At 51.9% G+C, this 16,375-nt stretch overlaps 1 protein-coding gene across 2 annotated transcripts in view; it reads left to right on the forward strand.

The window, feature by feature from the left end:
- LOC144799931 (chloride channel protein ClC-Kb-like) overlaps positions 1 to 16,375 on the forward strand; it is a 238,100-nt gene that overhangs the window by 60,844 nt on the left and 160,881 nt on the right. For both annotated transcript variants that reach the window (XM_078671560.1, XM_078671561.1), the window contains exon 4: positions 2,501 to 2,640. In XM_078671560.1, the coding sequence (XP_078527686.1) occupies positions 2,501 to 2,640 (140 nt within the window). The remainder of the gene's footprint in view (positions 1 to 2,500; positions 2,641 to 16,375) is intronic.

Below are 16,375 nucleotides of genomic sequence, written 5' to 3' on the forward strand. Positions count from 1 at the left end.
GTACATTTTCTTTTTCCTTGTCTCTTTTCTTCCTCCATGCTGATCCTTTTCTCAATGTGTCTTTTTTATGTTTCTTTCTTATTGTCTTTTTTATTGCACTCTTTCCTTTTCTTTCTCTCTTTTTTTCTTTTCTTATTTTTCATCCTTTTCTCGTTCTCTTATTATTTCTGTTGCATATTGGGATACAGGTAAAAAACGCAGCAGGCTGAGGAACAAGGGGCTGCTATCAGGTGTTGAGAGACGGGGGCAGGATCAGGTATCCACACATTTTCCATGGTTGATTTTAGCTCTTTGTCCACCTCTGAAGGCGCTAGGAGTGTGGCATGAAATGGCTAGCTAGAGTAAAGTGAGAAAGGGCAGAGGGGGGAGGGCACAAGTCATCCCCAGAAGACAACATATTTACATGCAAACAGGCCGTCAGTGTTTTGGTAATACTGTTATCATCTCTCATCACATTTCTTGTAGTACACAAGAGGCAGGCATGGCGTGGAGTTACAAAGTGTGTACTAGCAGCCGCTAGTTGTCATTGCTCCTATGGTGCTGTGCTCCAATATCTGGCGCATCTCTGTCTGTTCTCTAGGGGCTACATGTACTAAGAACAGTAATAGCGATTACCAAATAGCAATCTTTTGTGATTCGCTATGTGGTAATCTCTATCATTTATGTACAAATGGGTTATTAAGCCCCTTTTTCCTAAAACAGCGATTCATAGTGGGTCGCCAATAGACCTACTTCATGAATATTAATGAGGTATGTTTAAATTTGTGACCCACTACGATTAGCTGCTATAACATGGATGGTGGACTGCTGGGGTCAGCAGACCACAATGTCGGTGATTGCTTTTAAATAAAGCATTTTTTTTTAAATCGCAGCCCATTTTCCTTTAAGGAAAACGGGCTGCATTTAAAAAAAAAAATGAAATGTTTACATACATTTTTTCTTCCATACCAAAGGGGATGGGGTCCCTCAAGGACCCCTTCAATCAATCAATCACTCAAGGGCTTGCAAAGCGCGACTACTCACCTGTGAGGGTCTCAAGGTGCTTGGGACCCTTTCCCATTTCTGAATGGGTTACCACCAACTTTGAGTTGGCGGTAAAGTGCAAATGTTTTGTGACTGCATTTCGGTCGGAAAACATTCATACATACCAATGTGAATTGGTGTTTGGAAGTGACGCCCTAAACACACCTCTGCGAACATAACAATTTGAAAACCAAAATTGCAATTCAGTAGCAGGTTACCGAATCGCAATTTAGGCTTAATACATCTGAAAAGGCATTTTTAAAATTCACAAATGGAACAATTCTGAGAATCTGACCATTTGCGAGCACAAAAATGTTTCGTACATCTGTCCCTAGGTTCAGCCCAGACAGCCTCTTACAAGTCCCTGGCCCTCTGTTTGGATATTGGCCACCAGCACAAAAGATGTGTCTTGTAAAACACACTGCTGAGTCTCTTTCACACCTGTCATTCCCTCGCACACTGACTGGGCACGAATGTGGCGAATATATATTGCGTAGCGGCATCCTGTGCACATCACCCAAAGTGTGCACAGACCCTAATAGTGGAAGGACCTCATTTATGGCATTTTAGCTTCGGGTAGAGCAGCAAGGCACCTTGCTGCACTGCACTACATCACAGTGAAACGGCAGGAACGTACCATACTTAAGCAATACAGTGCATTCCTGTGCTTCCTGCCTGCGCTGTGTTGGCAGCCTAGCGTCAACGTAGGCACCCTTGCCCCATGGTGCAAGCGTGCCTCCTTTGCAGCTAGAAGGATTGTTTTTTCTGCAGAGAGGGACACAGGCGTTTTACTCGTCCTAGGTGTGCTGCAGAATGCAACCTACATGGAAAGAGTAAAAAACGAGGAGAAATAAACATATTTCTTTCTCCTTTTTATGCCATACGTCTGGAGGTATATGGATTTGATGCTACCCCAGGTTTACATCACTTTGTGAATCTGTGGCAGCATCATATTCCATGGGTGTTGTGCTGAAAACCCACAACAACACTCGTGGAGCGCCTCCCACTGTCTTGTTTCTCTTCCCTTTTCTGTTCCGTTGCTCCTTTCTTTCATTCCGCGTCCATGGTTCTTGCTCTTTCTTCTTACATTTTCCAATTCCTTTCTCCCTGGCTCCCTGATCTTCTTCATCTTTCTACAACCTTTTCTCTCCCTCAGTTTCTCTCTCTCTCCATTCTTTGCCCTCCCTCTCTTGCCACACATTTCTCTTTCTCTTATTTTGACCCTCTCGGATTCTACCTAATCATGCTACCCTCACTTTTCATCCTGGCTCTCTTTCTTCTTGTTGCCTCTCCTCTCCTCTCTCTCCACAAGACTGTATTTTTGCTCCCCACCCTCCTTTCATGTGTTTTCTCCTCACTATACACTTCTTGTTCTCTCGTGCTTTGTACCCCTTTTTCTCTGCCCTTGCTCTCCCCTACCTCCTCTCCCCGTCTCTCCCTTCATTTTTCCCACTCTGTTTTTCCCTTTCCTCCCCAGGGTCTGGGATCCCTGAACTCAAAGTCACACTGCGAGGCGTGGTCCTGGCAGAGTTCTTCACCTTCAAAACCTTCATTGCCAAGTACATCGGCGTCATCTGCACCCTGGCAGCGGGCAGCACCATCTTCCTGGGCAAAGTGGTGAGTGTTTCAAAGGTGTCTAAAGGGGCGAAACACGACAACGGGACACCCTGTCCTCTGACGTTGCTGCCATCCTGGGCAAAGTGGCCTGCGTGTGGCATAGAGGCAGGGTAATATTAACTCATCCACTGTGACCCAGCACCTGGAAGAACCACTGGCTACATCCAGGTAACCTGTCCATTACAAAGTGGCATGTGTGTGGCATAGAGGCAATTTAATATTCAATTAATCAGTATTTGTGAATGGCGTTAATCACCATATGGGAGGGGGGAGCTTCTCAAACATCCTGGCCTTGAGGCCGCTCCTGAATTTGGCGAGGGAGGTGGAGGTTCGGAGGTGGAAGGGGAGGTCGACCAGGCATAGACAACGAGGTGGAAGAAGGCGCGTCCTCCGGCTCGAGTGTGCTGGATCCTGGGGAGGCTGGTGAGGGCCAGGGAGGCCGAACGCAGGTGTCTGATGGGGTGGTGAAAAGTCATGCAGTTGTTCAGGTATTCGGGTCCTGAGTTGTGGACGGTATCATAGCAATTTGAAGTGGCATCTCTTCTTGATGGATATTAACTCTTACAGTGTGACCCAACACCTGTAAGAACAGCTGCATAATCAAAGTTCAACGGCACTCTTATCTGGGGCATATTGCTATGTGTTTGGGAAGCAGAGATGAGAGGAGTGTCTCAGGCCACTAGGGCACGCTGCTATGTGTTTGGGAAGCAGAGATGAGAGGAGCGTCTCAGGCCACTAGGGCACGCTGCTATGTGAATGAGAAGCAGAGATGAGAGGAGCGGCTCAGGCCGCTAGGGCACGCTGCTATGTGAATGAGAAGCAGAGATGAGAGGAGCGTCTCAGGCCACTAGGGCACACTGCTATGTGAATGAGAAGCAGAGATGAGAGGAGCGTCTCAGGCCACTAGGGCACGCTGCTATGTGAATGAGAAGCAGAGATGAGAGGAGCGGCTCAGGCCGCTAGGGCACGCTGCTATGTGAATGAGAAGCAGAGATGAGAGGAGCGTCTCAGGCCACTAGGGCACGCTGCTATGTGAATGAGAAGCAGAGATGAGAGGAGCGGCTCAGGCCACTAGGGCACGCTGCTATGTGAATGAGAAGCAGAGATGAGAGGAGTGTCTCAGGCCACTAGGGCACGCTGCTATGTGTTTGGGAAGCAGAGATGAGAGGAGCGTCTCAGGCCACTAGGGCACGCTGCTATGTGTTTGGGAAGCAGAGATGAGAGGAGCGTCTCAGGCCACTAGGGCACGCTGCTATGTGAATGAGAAGCAGAGATGAGAGGAGCGTCTCAGGCCACTAGGGCACGCTGCTATGTGAATGAGAAGCAGAGATGAGAGGAGCGGCTCAGGCCGCTAGGGCACGCTGCTATGTGTTTGGGAAGCAGAGATGAGAGGAGTGTCTCATGCCACTAGGGCACGCTGCTATGTGTTTGGGAAGCAGAGATGAGAGGAGCGTCTCAGGCCACTAGGGCACGCTGCTATGTGTTTGGGAAGCAGAGATGAGAGGAGCGTCTCAGGCCACTAGGGCACGCTGCTATGTGTTTGGGAAGCAGAGATGAGAGGAGCGTCTCAGGCCACTAGGGCACGCTGCTATGTGAATGAGAAGCAGAGATGAGAGGAGCGTCTCAGGCCACTAGGGCACACTGCTATGTGAATGAGAAGCAGAGATGAGAGGAGCGTCTCAGGCCACTAGGGCACGCTGCTATGTGAATGAGAAGCAGAGATGAGAGGAGCGTCTCAGGCCGCTAGGGCACGCTGCTATGTGTATGAGAACCAGAGGTGAGAAGAGCAGCTCAGGCAGCTAGGGCACGCTGCTATGTGTATGAGAACCAGAGGTGAGAAGAGCAGCTCAGGCCGCTAGGGCACACTGCTATGTGAATGAGAAGCAGAGATGAGAGGAGCGTCTCAGGCCACTAGGGCACGCTGCTATGTGTATGAGAACCAGAGGTGAGAAGAGCAGCTCAGGCCGCTAGGGCACGCTGCTATGTGTATGAGAAGCAGAGATGAGAAGAACAGCTCAGGCCGCTAGGGCACGCTGCTATGTGAATGAGAAGCAGAAATGAGAGGAGCGTCTCAGGCCACTAGGGTATGCTGCTATGTGAATGAGAAGCAGAGATGAGAGGAGCGTCTCAGGCCACTAGGGCACGCTGCTATGTGAATGAGAAGCAGAGATGAGAGGAGCGGCTCAATCCACTAGGGAACGCTGCTATGTGAATGAGAAGCAGAGATGAGAGGAGCGTCTCAGGCCGCTAGGGCACGCTGCTATGTGAATGAGAACCAGAGGTGAGAAGAGCAGCTCAGGCCGCTAGGGCACGCTGCTATGTGAATGAGAAGCAGAGATGAGAGGAGCGTCTCAGGCCACTAGGGCACTCTGCTATGTGTATGAGAACCAGAGGTAAGAAGAGCAGCTCAGGCCACTAGGGCACGCTGCTATGTGTATGAGAAGCAGAGATGAGAGGAGCGTCTCAGGCCGCTAGGGCACGCTGCTATGTGTATGAGAAGCAGAGATGAGAGGAGCGTCTCAGGCCACTAGGGCACGCTGCTATGTGAATGAGAGGCAGAGATGAGAGGAACGTCTCAGGCCACTAGGGCACACTGCTATGTGAATGAGAGGCAGAGATGAGAGGAGCATCTCAGGCCACTAGGGCACGCTGCTATGTGAATGAGAAGCAGAGATGAGAGGAGCGGCTCAGGCCACTAGGGCACGCTGCTATGTGTATGAGAAGCAGAGATGAGAGGAGCGCCTCAGGCCGCTAGGGCACGCTGCTATGTGTATGAGAAGCAGAGATGAGAGGAGCGGCTCAGGCCACTAGGGCACGCTGCTATGTGAATGAGAAGCAGAGATGAGAAGAACAGCTCAGGCCGCTAGGGCACGCTGCTATGTGAATGAGAAGCAGAGATGAGAGGAGCGGCTCAGGCCACTAGGGCACGCTGCTATGTGAATGAGAAGCAGAGATGAGAAGAACAGCTCAGGCCGCTAGGGCACGCTGCTATGTGTTTGGGAAGCAGAGATGAGAGGAGCGGCTCAATCCACTAGGGCACGCTGCTATGTGAATGAGAAGCAGAGATGAGAGGAGCGTCTCAGGCCACTAGGGCACGCTGCTATGTGAATGAGAAGCAGAGATGAGAGGAGCGTCTCAGGCCGCTAGGGCACGCTGCTATGTGAATGAGAACCAGAGGTGAGAAGAGCAGCTCAGGCCGCTAGGGCACGCTGCTATGTGAATGAGAGGCAGAGATGAGAGGAGCTGCTCAGGCCGCTAGGGCACGCTGCTATGTGAATGAGAAGCAGAGATGAGAGGAGCGTCTCAGGCCACTACGGCACGCTGCTATGTGAATGAGAAGCAGAGATGAGAGGAGCGTCTCAGGCCGCTAGGGCACGCTGCTATGTGAATGAGAACCAGAGGTGAGAAGAGCAGCTCAGGCCGCTAGGGCACGCTGCTATGTGAATGAGAGGCAGAGATGAGAGGAGCTGCTCAGGCCACTAGGGTACGCTGCTATGTGAATGAGAAGCAGAGACGATAGGAGCGGCTCAGGCCATTAGGGCATGCTTCTATGTGTATGAGAACCAGAGGTGAGAAGAGCAGCTCAGGCAGCTAGGGCACGCTGCTATGTGTATGACAACCAGAGGTGAGAAGAGCAGCTCAGGTCGCTAGGGCACTCTGCTATGAGAATGAGAAGCAGAGATGAGAGGAGCGACTCAGGCCGCTAGGGCACGATACTATGTGTATGAGAACCAGAGGTGAGAAGAGCAGCTCAGGCCGCTAGGGCACGCTGCTATGTGAATGAGAAGCAGAGATGAGAGGAGCGTCTCAGGCCACTAGGGCACGCTGCTATGTGTATGAGAAGCAGAGATGAGAGGAGCGTCTCAGGCCGCTAGGGCACGCTGCTATGTGAATGAGAAGCAGAGATGAGAGGAGCGTCTCAGGCCACTAGGGCACGCTGCTATGTGAATGAGAAGCAGAGATGAGAGGAGCGTCTCAGGCCACTAGGGCACGCTGCTATGTGAATGAGAAGCAGAGATGAGAGGAGCGGCTCAGGCCACTAGGGCAAGCTGCTATGTGAATGAGAGGCAGAGATGAGAGGAGCATCTCAGGCCACTAGGGCACGCTGCTATGTGAATGAGAAGCAGAGATGAGAGGAGCGGCTCAGGCCACTAGGGCACGCTGCTATGTGTATGAGAAGCAGAGATGAGAGGAGCGTCTCAGGCCGCTAGGGCACGCTGCTATGTGTATGAGAAGCAGAGATGAGAAGAGAGGCTCAGGCCGCTAGGGCACGCTGCTATGTGAATGAGAAGCAGAGATGAGAGGAGCGTCTCAGGCCACTACGGCACGCTGCTATGTGAATGAGAGGCAGAGATGAGAGGAGCTGCTCAGGCCACTAGGGCACGCTGCTATGTGAATGAGAACCAGAGGTGAGAGGAGCGGCTCAGGCAGCTAGGGCACGCTGCTATGTGAATGAGAAGCAGAGATGAGAGGAGCGTCTCAGGCCGCTAGGGCACGCTGCTATGTGAATGAGAAGCAGAGATGAGAGGAGCGTCTCAGGCCGCTAGGGCACGCTGCTATGTGAATGAGAAGCAGAGATGAGAGGAGCATCTCAGGCCACTAGGGCACGCTGCTATGTGAATGAGAGGCAGAGATGAGAGGAGCTGCTCAGGCCACTAGGGTACGCTGCTATGTGAATGAGAAGCAGAAATGAGAGGAGCGTCTCAGGCCACTAGGGTATGCTGCTATGGGAATGAGAAGCAGAGATGAGAGGAGCGTCTCAGGCCGCTAGGGCACGCTGCTATGTGTATGAGAAGCAGAAATGAGAGGAGTGTCTCAGGCCACTAGGGTATGCTGCTATGTGAATGAGAAGCAGAGATGAGAGGAGCGCCTCAGGCCGCTAGGGCACGCTGCTATGTGAATGAGAAGCAGAGATGAGAGGAGCGTCTCAGGCCGCTAGGGCACGCTGCTATGTGAATGAGAGGCAGAGATGAGAGGAGCAGCTCAGGCCGCTAGGGCACGCTGCTATGTGAATGAGAACCAGAGGTGAGAGGAGCGTCTCAGGCCGCTAGGGCACGCTGCTATGTGAATGAGAAGCAGAGATGAGAGGAGCTGCTCAGGCCACTAGGGCACGCGGCTATGTGAATGAGAAGCAGAGATGAGAGGAGCGTCTCAGGCCACTAGGGTATGCTGCTATGTGAATGAGAAGCAGAGATGAGAGGAGCGTCTCAGGCCACTAGGGCACGCTGCTATGTGAATGAGAAGCAGAGATGAGAGGAGCATCTCAGGCCACTAGGGCACGCTGCTATGTGAATGAGAAGCAGAGATGAGAGGAGCGTCTCAGGCCACTAGGGCACGCTGCTATGTGAATGAGAAGCAGAGATGAGAGGAGCGTCTCAGGCCGCTAGGGCACGCTGCTATGTGAATGAGAAGCAGAGATGAGAGGAGCATCTCAGGCCACTAGGGCACGCTGCTATGTGAATGAGAAGCAGAGATGAGAGGAGCGTCTCAGGCCGCTAGGGCACGCTGCTATGTGAATGAGAAGCAGAGATGAGAGGAGCGTCTCAGGCCGCTAGGGCACGCTGCTATGTGTATGAGAACCAGAGGTAAGAAGAGCAGCTCAGGCCGCTAGGGCACGCTGCTATGTGTATGAGAAGCAGAGATGAGAAGAACAGCTCAGGCCGCTAGGGCACGCTGCTATGTGAATGAGAAGCAGAAATGAGAGGAGCGTCTCAGGCCACTAGGGTATGCTGCTATGTGAATGAGAAGCAGAGATGAGAGGAGCGTCTCAGGCCACTAGGGCACGCTGCTATGTGAATGAGAAGCAGAAATGAGAGGAGCGTCTCAGGCCACTAGGGCACGCTGCTATGTGAATGAGAAGCAGAGGTGAGAGGAGCGTCTCAGGCCGCTAGGGCACGCTGCTATGTGAATGAGAAGCAGAGATGAGAGGAGCGTCTCAGGCCACTAGGGCACGCTGCTATGTGAATGAGAAGCAGAGATGAGAGGAGCGGCTCAGGCCACTAGGGCACGCTGCTATGTGTATGAGAACCAGAGGTGAGAAGAGCGGCTCAGGCAGCTAGGGCACGCTGCTATGTGTATGAGAAGCAGAGATGAGAGGAGTGTCTCAGGCCGCTAGGGCACGCTGCTATGTGTATGAGAAGCAGAGATGAGAGGAGCGTCTCAGGCCGCTAGGGCACGCTGCTATGTGAATGAGAAGCAGAGATGAGAGGAGTGTCTCAGGCCACTAGGGCACGCTGCTATGTGAATGAGAAGCAGAGATGAGAGGAGCGTCTCAGGCCACTACGGCACGCTGCTATGTGAATGAGAGGCAGAGATGAGAGGAGCTGCTCAGGCCACTAGGGTACGCTGCTATGTGAATGAGAAGCAGAAATGAGAGGAGCGTCTCAGGCCACTAGGGTATGCTGCTATGTGAATGAGAAGCAGAGATGAGAGGAGCGTCTCAGGCCACTAGGGCACGCTGCTATGTGAATGAGAAGCAGAGATGAGAGGAGCGTCTCAGGCCACTAGGGCACGCTGCTATGTGAATGAGAAGCAGAGATGAGAGGAGCGTCTCAGGCCGCTAGGGCACGCTGCTATGTGAATGAGAAGCAGAGATGAGAGGAGCGTCTCAGGCCGCTAGGGCACGCTGCTATGTGAATGAGAAGCAGAGATGAGAGGAGCGTCTCAGGCCGCTAGGGCACGCTGCTATGTGAATGAGAAGCAGAAATGAGAGGAGCGTCTCAGGCCACTAGGGCACGCTGCTATGTGTATGAGAACCAGAGGTGAGAAGAGCAGCTCAGGCCGCTAGGGCACGCTGCTATGTGTATGAAAGGCAGAGATGAGAGGAGTGGCTCAGGCCACTAGGGCACGCTGCTATGTGAATCAGAAGCAGAGATGAGAGAAGCGGCTCAGGCCACTAGGGCACGCTGCTATGTGAATGAGAAGCAGAGATGAGAGGAGCGGCTCAGGCCACTAGGGCACGCTGCTATGTGAATGAGAACCAGAGGTGAGAGGAGCGGCTCAGGCAGCTAGGGCACGCTGCTATGTGTATGAGAAGCAGAGATGAGAGGAGCGTCTCAGGCCGCTAGGGCACGCTGCTATGTGAATGAGAAGCAGAGATGAGAGGAGCGTCTCAGGCCACTAGGGCACGCTGCTATGTGAAGGGTGTTGGTCACGCTGGGGGTCACTGAAATATACCTGCTTACACTGAGATCGTTTTAAAACCTCACATTGCTATTTTGCACATTGTGTAACGTTTTTTGATAAAAATTGTTTTATTGCTGAAATTAACTTTTAAATTGTGCAGGACCTTGTGTACTCTTCCTCGAACGCTCATAGCGTTTACCTCTGCCTTGATCACGCCGTTCTCTCTCGCCCAGCCGATTCAGGTGCTGGGGCGATAGACGGCCGTCATCTTGGAGGAAGGCAGGGCAGCGCTCTAGTCGCTGGCTGCCTCCTACCCTCCTCAGCCGCCTATAAATGTGCACCAATACTAGACGGCGCAGCGGGCTGGCGCAGCGGGCGCGCCGGATGCGCGCCGAAGTCGCGCCAAAGTCCAGCCCGTCTGCGCCCGTCCGTGCCAGGCCAGTGCCTCCTGCCACACCCCCTGCCCAAATATCAAGACTGGTCTATGCGCCTTCATCCCTAAGAGCACTTCGTCCCCCGGGAAGTAAGTGTTGTCACAGACATGATCCATATACCTATTGTCATGCGCCCTTTCTTTTTATCTGGCCGCACTGCACCTCTAGGATACCGATTTTTAACACCAAGATTAACACTTTGACTAATGTGACCTCTCCCGCTGCTACTTTTCATTTAGCGCTCATTAATTCCCGCTCCATGTGCAGACATAGGCAGGAAATCGCGGATTTAATCACAGATTGTGACCTGGACGCATTATTCATTACGGAAACATGGACGGATGGTGCATCTGACCCAGACATGGTCATAGCGGTCCCAAGCGGGTACACGATACATAGGCAGGATAGAATAGGCCAGCGGGGAGGTGGGCTTGCTATTATCACCAGAGATAATTTACCGATCAGGACTTCCCCGATACCATCTACCTCATGCGAAGCTATAATGTTCAGTATCAAGTTCACTGCCCTTTTCAATTTTAAAGGTGTGCTGATATATCGCCCACCAGGAGCCCGTGCCCCTTTCCTACTTAGTTTGGGGTCAATACTAGAATCCATTGCACTTGAAGACTCCTTTACGGTGCTAGGGGATTTTAATTTCCATCTCGAATCAGGCAGTGACGTCGATACAACATGTCTCATAGCTGACATGGAAACGTTAGGTCTGCAACAACTAGTTTCCGCCCCAACTCATGAGGCAGGTAACACATTGGATGGCATATTTACCAACACTAAGACGCTACACATTTCAGCTGTCCTCCCCATGCCATGGACGGATCACCATGCCATTTTAAGTAAGTTAGTTATTCCTGACAGCTCTAAGACTAGACTTCTTGCCCATATCCCCAAGTCGGTGAAAGCTTGGAATGACTTAAACGAGGGGGAACTGAAAACATTTCTGGAAAGAACACTGCCTTCCTTGTCAGACGACCCCATCCTTGCGACTAATCAGTTCCATAATTGGCTTAGTCAGGCCACACATCAGTTAGTTCCTTTAAAAACTATTTCCCGGAACCGAATTTCCCCCAGTGCACCGTGGTTCTCAGATGAACTAAAAAAGCAGAAACAACTCAACAAACATAGGGAAAGACACTGGCGAAAGCTGTACGATACCGAGAGCAAAATAATATACAAGGAATCACTCGCTCGGTATAAACAGATGATTGCAGAGGCAAAAAGAATTTATTACGCCGAACAAATTGAAAAGGCAAAAAACTCAAGTAAAGAGTTATTTGACATTACTAAGCTCCTCTCCGGCAGCACGCAGGATCTCTCACCTCCCCCCTCACAACATCTTTGCGATGCCCTATCCAATTACTTTTTCACGAAAGTAAATGACATCTACCAGGCTTTTGCCTTGAATACTAAAACCGGTCATCGGTCTCCCTCCCTTCCCCCGCTGGACAAATCGTTGACACGCTTTGCCGACCTCTCTATGGATCAGACGAAGCTTATTATCTCCAGGATTAAAACAGGGTCAGCACTGGACCCTTGCCCGCTTAAAGTTCTCACCCCAGTTATGGACACATTAATTCCGGTCATTACTTTGGTCTGTAATGCTATGTTCAACTCTGGGATTTTTCCCAACTCATTGAAACATACACTGGTTAAACCCTTATTAAAAAAAGTCAACCTTAACAAAGACGACTTAAAAAACTACCGGCCTATAGCCAGTCTTCCGTTCCTGGCCAAAGTCGTAGAAAAAGCTATGAATCAGCAGCTTTCGGACTTTGTAAAGCAACATCAGCTGCTCGATAACACCCAGTTCGGATTCCGTAAATGCCACGGCACGGAAACCGCCCTCCTAAAAGCGGCTGATGATATCAGAGCCATACGGGATCAGGGGGGGACAGCAGTTCTGGTCATGCTGGACCTCTCTGCGGCCTTCGACACGGTCGACCATAAGATCTTGGCCGACCGTGTCGGACGGATGGGGGTCCAGAAAACTGCGCTGGACCTACTTGTATCGTTCCTGGCTGACAGAACGCAGGCGGTATCCCTAGGACCATACCAATCCTCTAAGGTGTCCCTGCCTTGTGGGGTTCCGCAAGGCTCATCCCTAAGTCCGACACTGTTTAATATCTATGTGTCGGACCTTGCTAGTGTCATCAAAGCATTTGGGATGAGCCTAACCTCCTATGCCGACGACACCCAATTGGTATTGGCCATCAAAGGGGATGGTGAGGAGGTGGCCACACGTTTCACAAGAGGGATGGTAGCCATAGGTGACTGGATGGCCACGAATTGTCTTAAGCTTAATTCAGAAAAGGCTGAAGTGGTCATTTTCGGTCACCTTTCTCCTGGCTGGTCATCTGTCTGGTGGCCAACATCGTTTGGAACGCCTCCTAATCCAGCTCTTAAAGTCAGGAATCTTGGCGTCACCTTCGATGTGGGTCTTAATTTCATGGCACATGCTAACAAAATTGCTGCCACGGCTCACATGAAACTCAAAATGATAAGGAAAATTCTACCTTTTCTACCGGATTCAGCCAGGAAAACTCTGATCAGTGCATTGGTGTTGTCCGCCTTGGATTATTGTAACGCCCTATTCCTACATGCCCAAACTCGAGTGACAAACAAGATGCAGTCAATTCAAAACGCAGCAGCCCGGCTGCTTTCGGGTCTTCCCAAGTTTGCACCTGTTTCCAACACCATCAGGAAACTTCATTGGCTCCCGATTTGCAGTCGAATTAAGTTCAAATCGCTGTGTATTGTTTACAAGGCACTCAACAATCAAGGCCCCCACTTTCTCAAACATAATCTTGCCCGCTACATGCCAACTCGTTCTCTCCGCTCCATCCATCTCAATCATTTAGTAGTACCACGCACCAGAACAGTCACATGGGGCGATAGGCGCTTTTTGGTTGCCGCCCCAAAACTCTGGAATTCCCTACCCTCTCATATCAGGACTAGTCCATCTCTGCTAATATTTCGTAAACAGCTTAAGACTTGGTTGTTTGTTCAATAGTTAGGAATGTTCCGTTGGCTTCCCTGGATGTCGACCTATGCCCTTAGCCAGCGCCGAGACGCCTACGGGTATTCGCCGCGCTTTAAAAATGACAATAAATAAATAAAATAAATAAATAAATGAGAAGCAGAGATGAGAGGAGCGTCTCAGGCCACTACGGCACGCTGCTATGTGAATGAGAGGCAGAGATGAGAGGAGCTGCTCAGGCCACTAGGGCATGCTTCTATGTGTATGAGAACCAGAGGTGAGAAGAGCAGCTCAGGCAGCTAGGGCACGCTGCTATGTGTATGACAACCAGAGGTGAGAAGAGCAGCTCAGGTCGCTAGGGCACGCTGCTATGAGAATGAGAAGCAGAGATGAGAGGAGCGTCTCAGGCCGCTAGGGCACGATACTATGTGTATGAGAACCAGAGGTGAGAAGAGCAGCTCAGGCCGCTAGGGCACGCTGCTATGTGTATGAGAAGCAGAAATGAGAGGAGCGTCTCAGGCCACTAGGGTATGCTGCTATGTGAATGAGAAGCAGAGATGAGAGGAGCGTCTCAGGCCACTAGGGTATGCTGCTATGTGAATGAGAAGCAGAGATGAGAGGAGCGTCTCAGGCCACTAGGGTATGCTGCTATGTGAATGAGAAGCAGAGATGAGAGGAGCGTCTCAGGCCACTAGGGCACGCTGCTATGTGAATGAGAAGCAGAGATGAGAGGAGCGTCTCAGGCCACTAGGGCACGCTGCTATGTGAATGAGAAGCAGAGATGAGAGGAGCGTCTCAGGCCGCTAGGGCACGCTGCTATGTGAATGAGAAGCAGAGATGAGAGGAGCGTCTCAGGCCACTAGGGCACGCTGCTATGTGAATGAGAAGCAGAGATGAGAGGAGCGACTCAGGCCGCTAGGGCACGATACTATGTGAATGAGAACCAGAGGTGAGAAGAGCAGCTCAGGCCGCTAGGGCACGCTGCTATGTGAATGAGAAGCAGAGATGAGAGGAGCTGCTCAGGCCACTAGGGCACGCTGCTATGTGAATGAGAAGCAGAGATGAGAGGAGCGTCTCAGGCCACTAGGGCACGCTGCTATATGAATGAGAAGCAGAGATGAGAGGAGCATCTCAGGCCACTAGGGCACGCTGCTATGTGAATGAGAAGCAGAGATGAGAGGAGCGTCTCAGGCCACTAGGGCACGCTGCTATGTGAATGAGAAGCAGAGATGAGAGGAGCGGCTCAGGCCGCTAGGGCACGCTGCTATGTGTATGAGAAGCAGAGATGAGAGGAGCGCCTCAGGCCGCTAGGGCACGCTGCTATGTGAATGAGAAGCAGAGATGAGAGGAGCGTCTCAGGCCACTAGGGCACGCTGCTATGTGAATGAGAAGCAGAGATGAGAGGAGCGTCTCAGGCCGCTAGGGCACGCTGCTATGTGAATGAGAAGCAGAGATGAGAGGAGCATCTCAGGCCACTAGGGCACGCTGCTATGTGAATGAGAAGCAGAGATGAGAGGAGCGTCTCAGGCCGCTAGGGCACGCTGCTATGTGAATGAGAAGCAGAGATGAGAGGAGCGCCTCAGGCCGCTAGGGCACGCTGCTATGTGAATGAGAAGCAGAGATGAGAGGAGCGGCTCAGGCCACTAGGGCACGCTGCTATGTGTATGAGAAGCAGAGATGAGAGGAGCGTCTCAGGCCACTAGGGCACGCTGCTATGTGAATGAGAAGCAGAGATGAGAGGAGCGTCTCAGGCCGCTAGGGCACGCTGCTATGTGAATGAGAAGCAGAGATGAGAGGAGCGTCTCAGGCCACTAGGGTATGCTGCTATGTGAATGAGAAGCAGAGATGAGAGGAGCGTCTCAGGCCACTAGGGCACGCTGCTATGTGAATGAGAACCAGAGGTGAGAGGAGCGGCTCAGGCAGCTAGGGCACGCTGCTATGTGAATGAGAAGCAGAAATGAGAGGAGCGTCTCAGGCCACTAGGGCACGCTGCTATGTGTATGAGAACCAGAGGTGAGAAGAGCAGCTCAGGCCGCTAGGGCACGCTGCTATGTGAATGAGAACCAGAGGTGAGAGGAGAGGCTCAGGCAGCTAGGGCACGCTGCTATGTGTATGAGAAGCAGAGATGAGAGGAGCGTCTCAGGCCGCTAGGGCACGCTGCTATGTGAATGAGAAGCAGAGATGAGAGGAGCGTCTCAGGCCACTAGGGCACGCTGCTATGTGAATGAGAAGCAGAGATGAGAGGAGCGTCTCAGGCCACTAGGGCACGCTGCTATGTGAATGAGAAGCAGAGATGAGAGGAGCGTCTCAGGCCACTAGGGCACGCTGCTATGTGAATGAGAAGCAGAGATGAGAGGAGCGTCTCAGGCCGCTAGGGCACGCTGCTATGTGTATGAGAACCAGAGGTAAGAAGAGCAGCTCAGGTCGCTAGGGCACGCTGCTATGTGAATGAGAAGCAGAGATGAGAGGAGCGGGTCAGGCCACTAGGGCACGCTGCTATGTGTTTGGGAAGCAGAGATGAGAGGAGCGGCTCAGGCCACTAGGGCACGCTGCTATGTGAATGAGAAGCAGAGATGAGAGGAGCGGGTCAGGCCACTAGGGCACGCTGCTATGTGTATGAGAAGCAGAGATGAGAGGAGCGTCTCAGGCCGCTAGGGCACGCTGCTATGTGAATGAGAAGCAGAGATGAGAGGAGCGTCTCAGGCCACTACGGCACGCTGCTATGTGAATGAGAGGCAGAGATGAGAGGAGCTGCTCAGGCCACTAGGGCACGCTGCTATGTGAATGAGAAGCAGAGATGAGAGGAGCGTCTCAGGCCACTACGGCACGCTGCTATGTGAATGAGAGGCAGAGATGAGAGGAGCTGCTCAGGCCACTAGGGCACGCTGCTATGTGAATGAGAAGCAGAGATGAGAGGAGCGTCTCAGGCCACTACGGCACGCTGCTATGTGAATGAGAGGCAGAGATGAGAGGAGCTGCTCAGGCCACTAGGGTACGCTGCTATGTGAATGAGAAGCAGAAATGAGAGGAGCGTCTCAGGCCACTAGGGTATGCTGCTATGTGAATGAGAAGCAGAAATGAGAGGAGCGGCTCAGGCCACTAGGGCACGGTGCTATGTGTATGAGAAGCAGAGATGAGGACATATCACCATTGCTTCCCTGGGGAAATTGGTAAACATTAAATT

Source organism: Lissotriton helveticus, chromosome 12, assembly GCF_964261635.1.
Source record: "Lissotriton helveticus chromosome 12, aLisHel1.1, whole genome shotgun sequence".
NCBI lineage: Eukaryota > Metazoa > Chordata > Amphibia > Caudata > Salamandridae > Lissotriton > Lissotriton helveticus.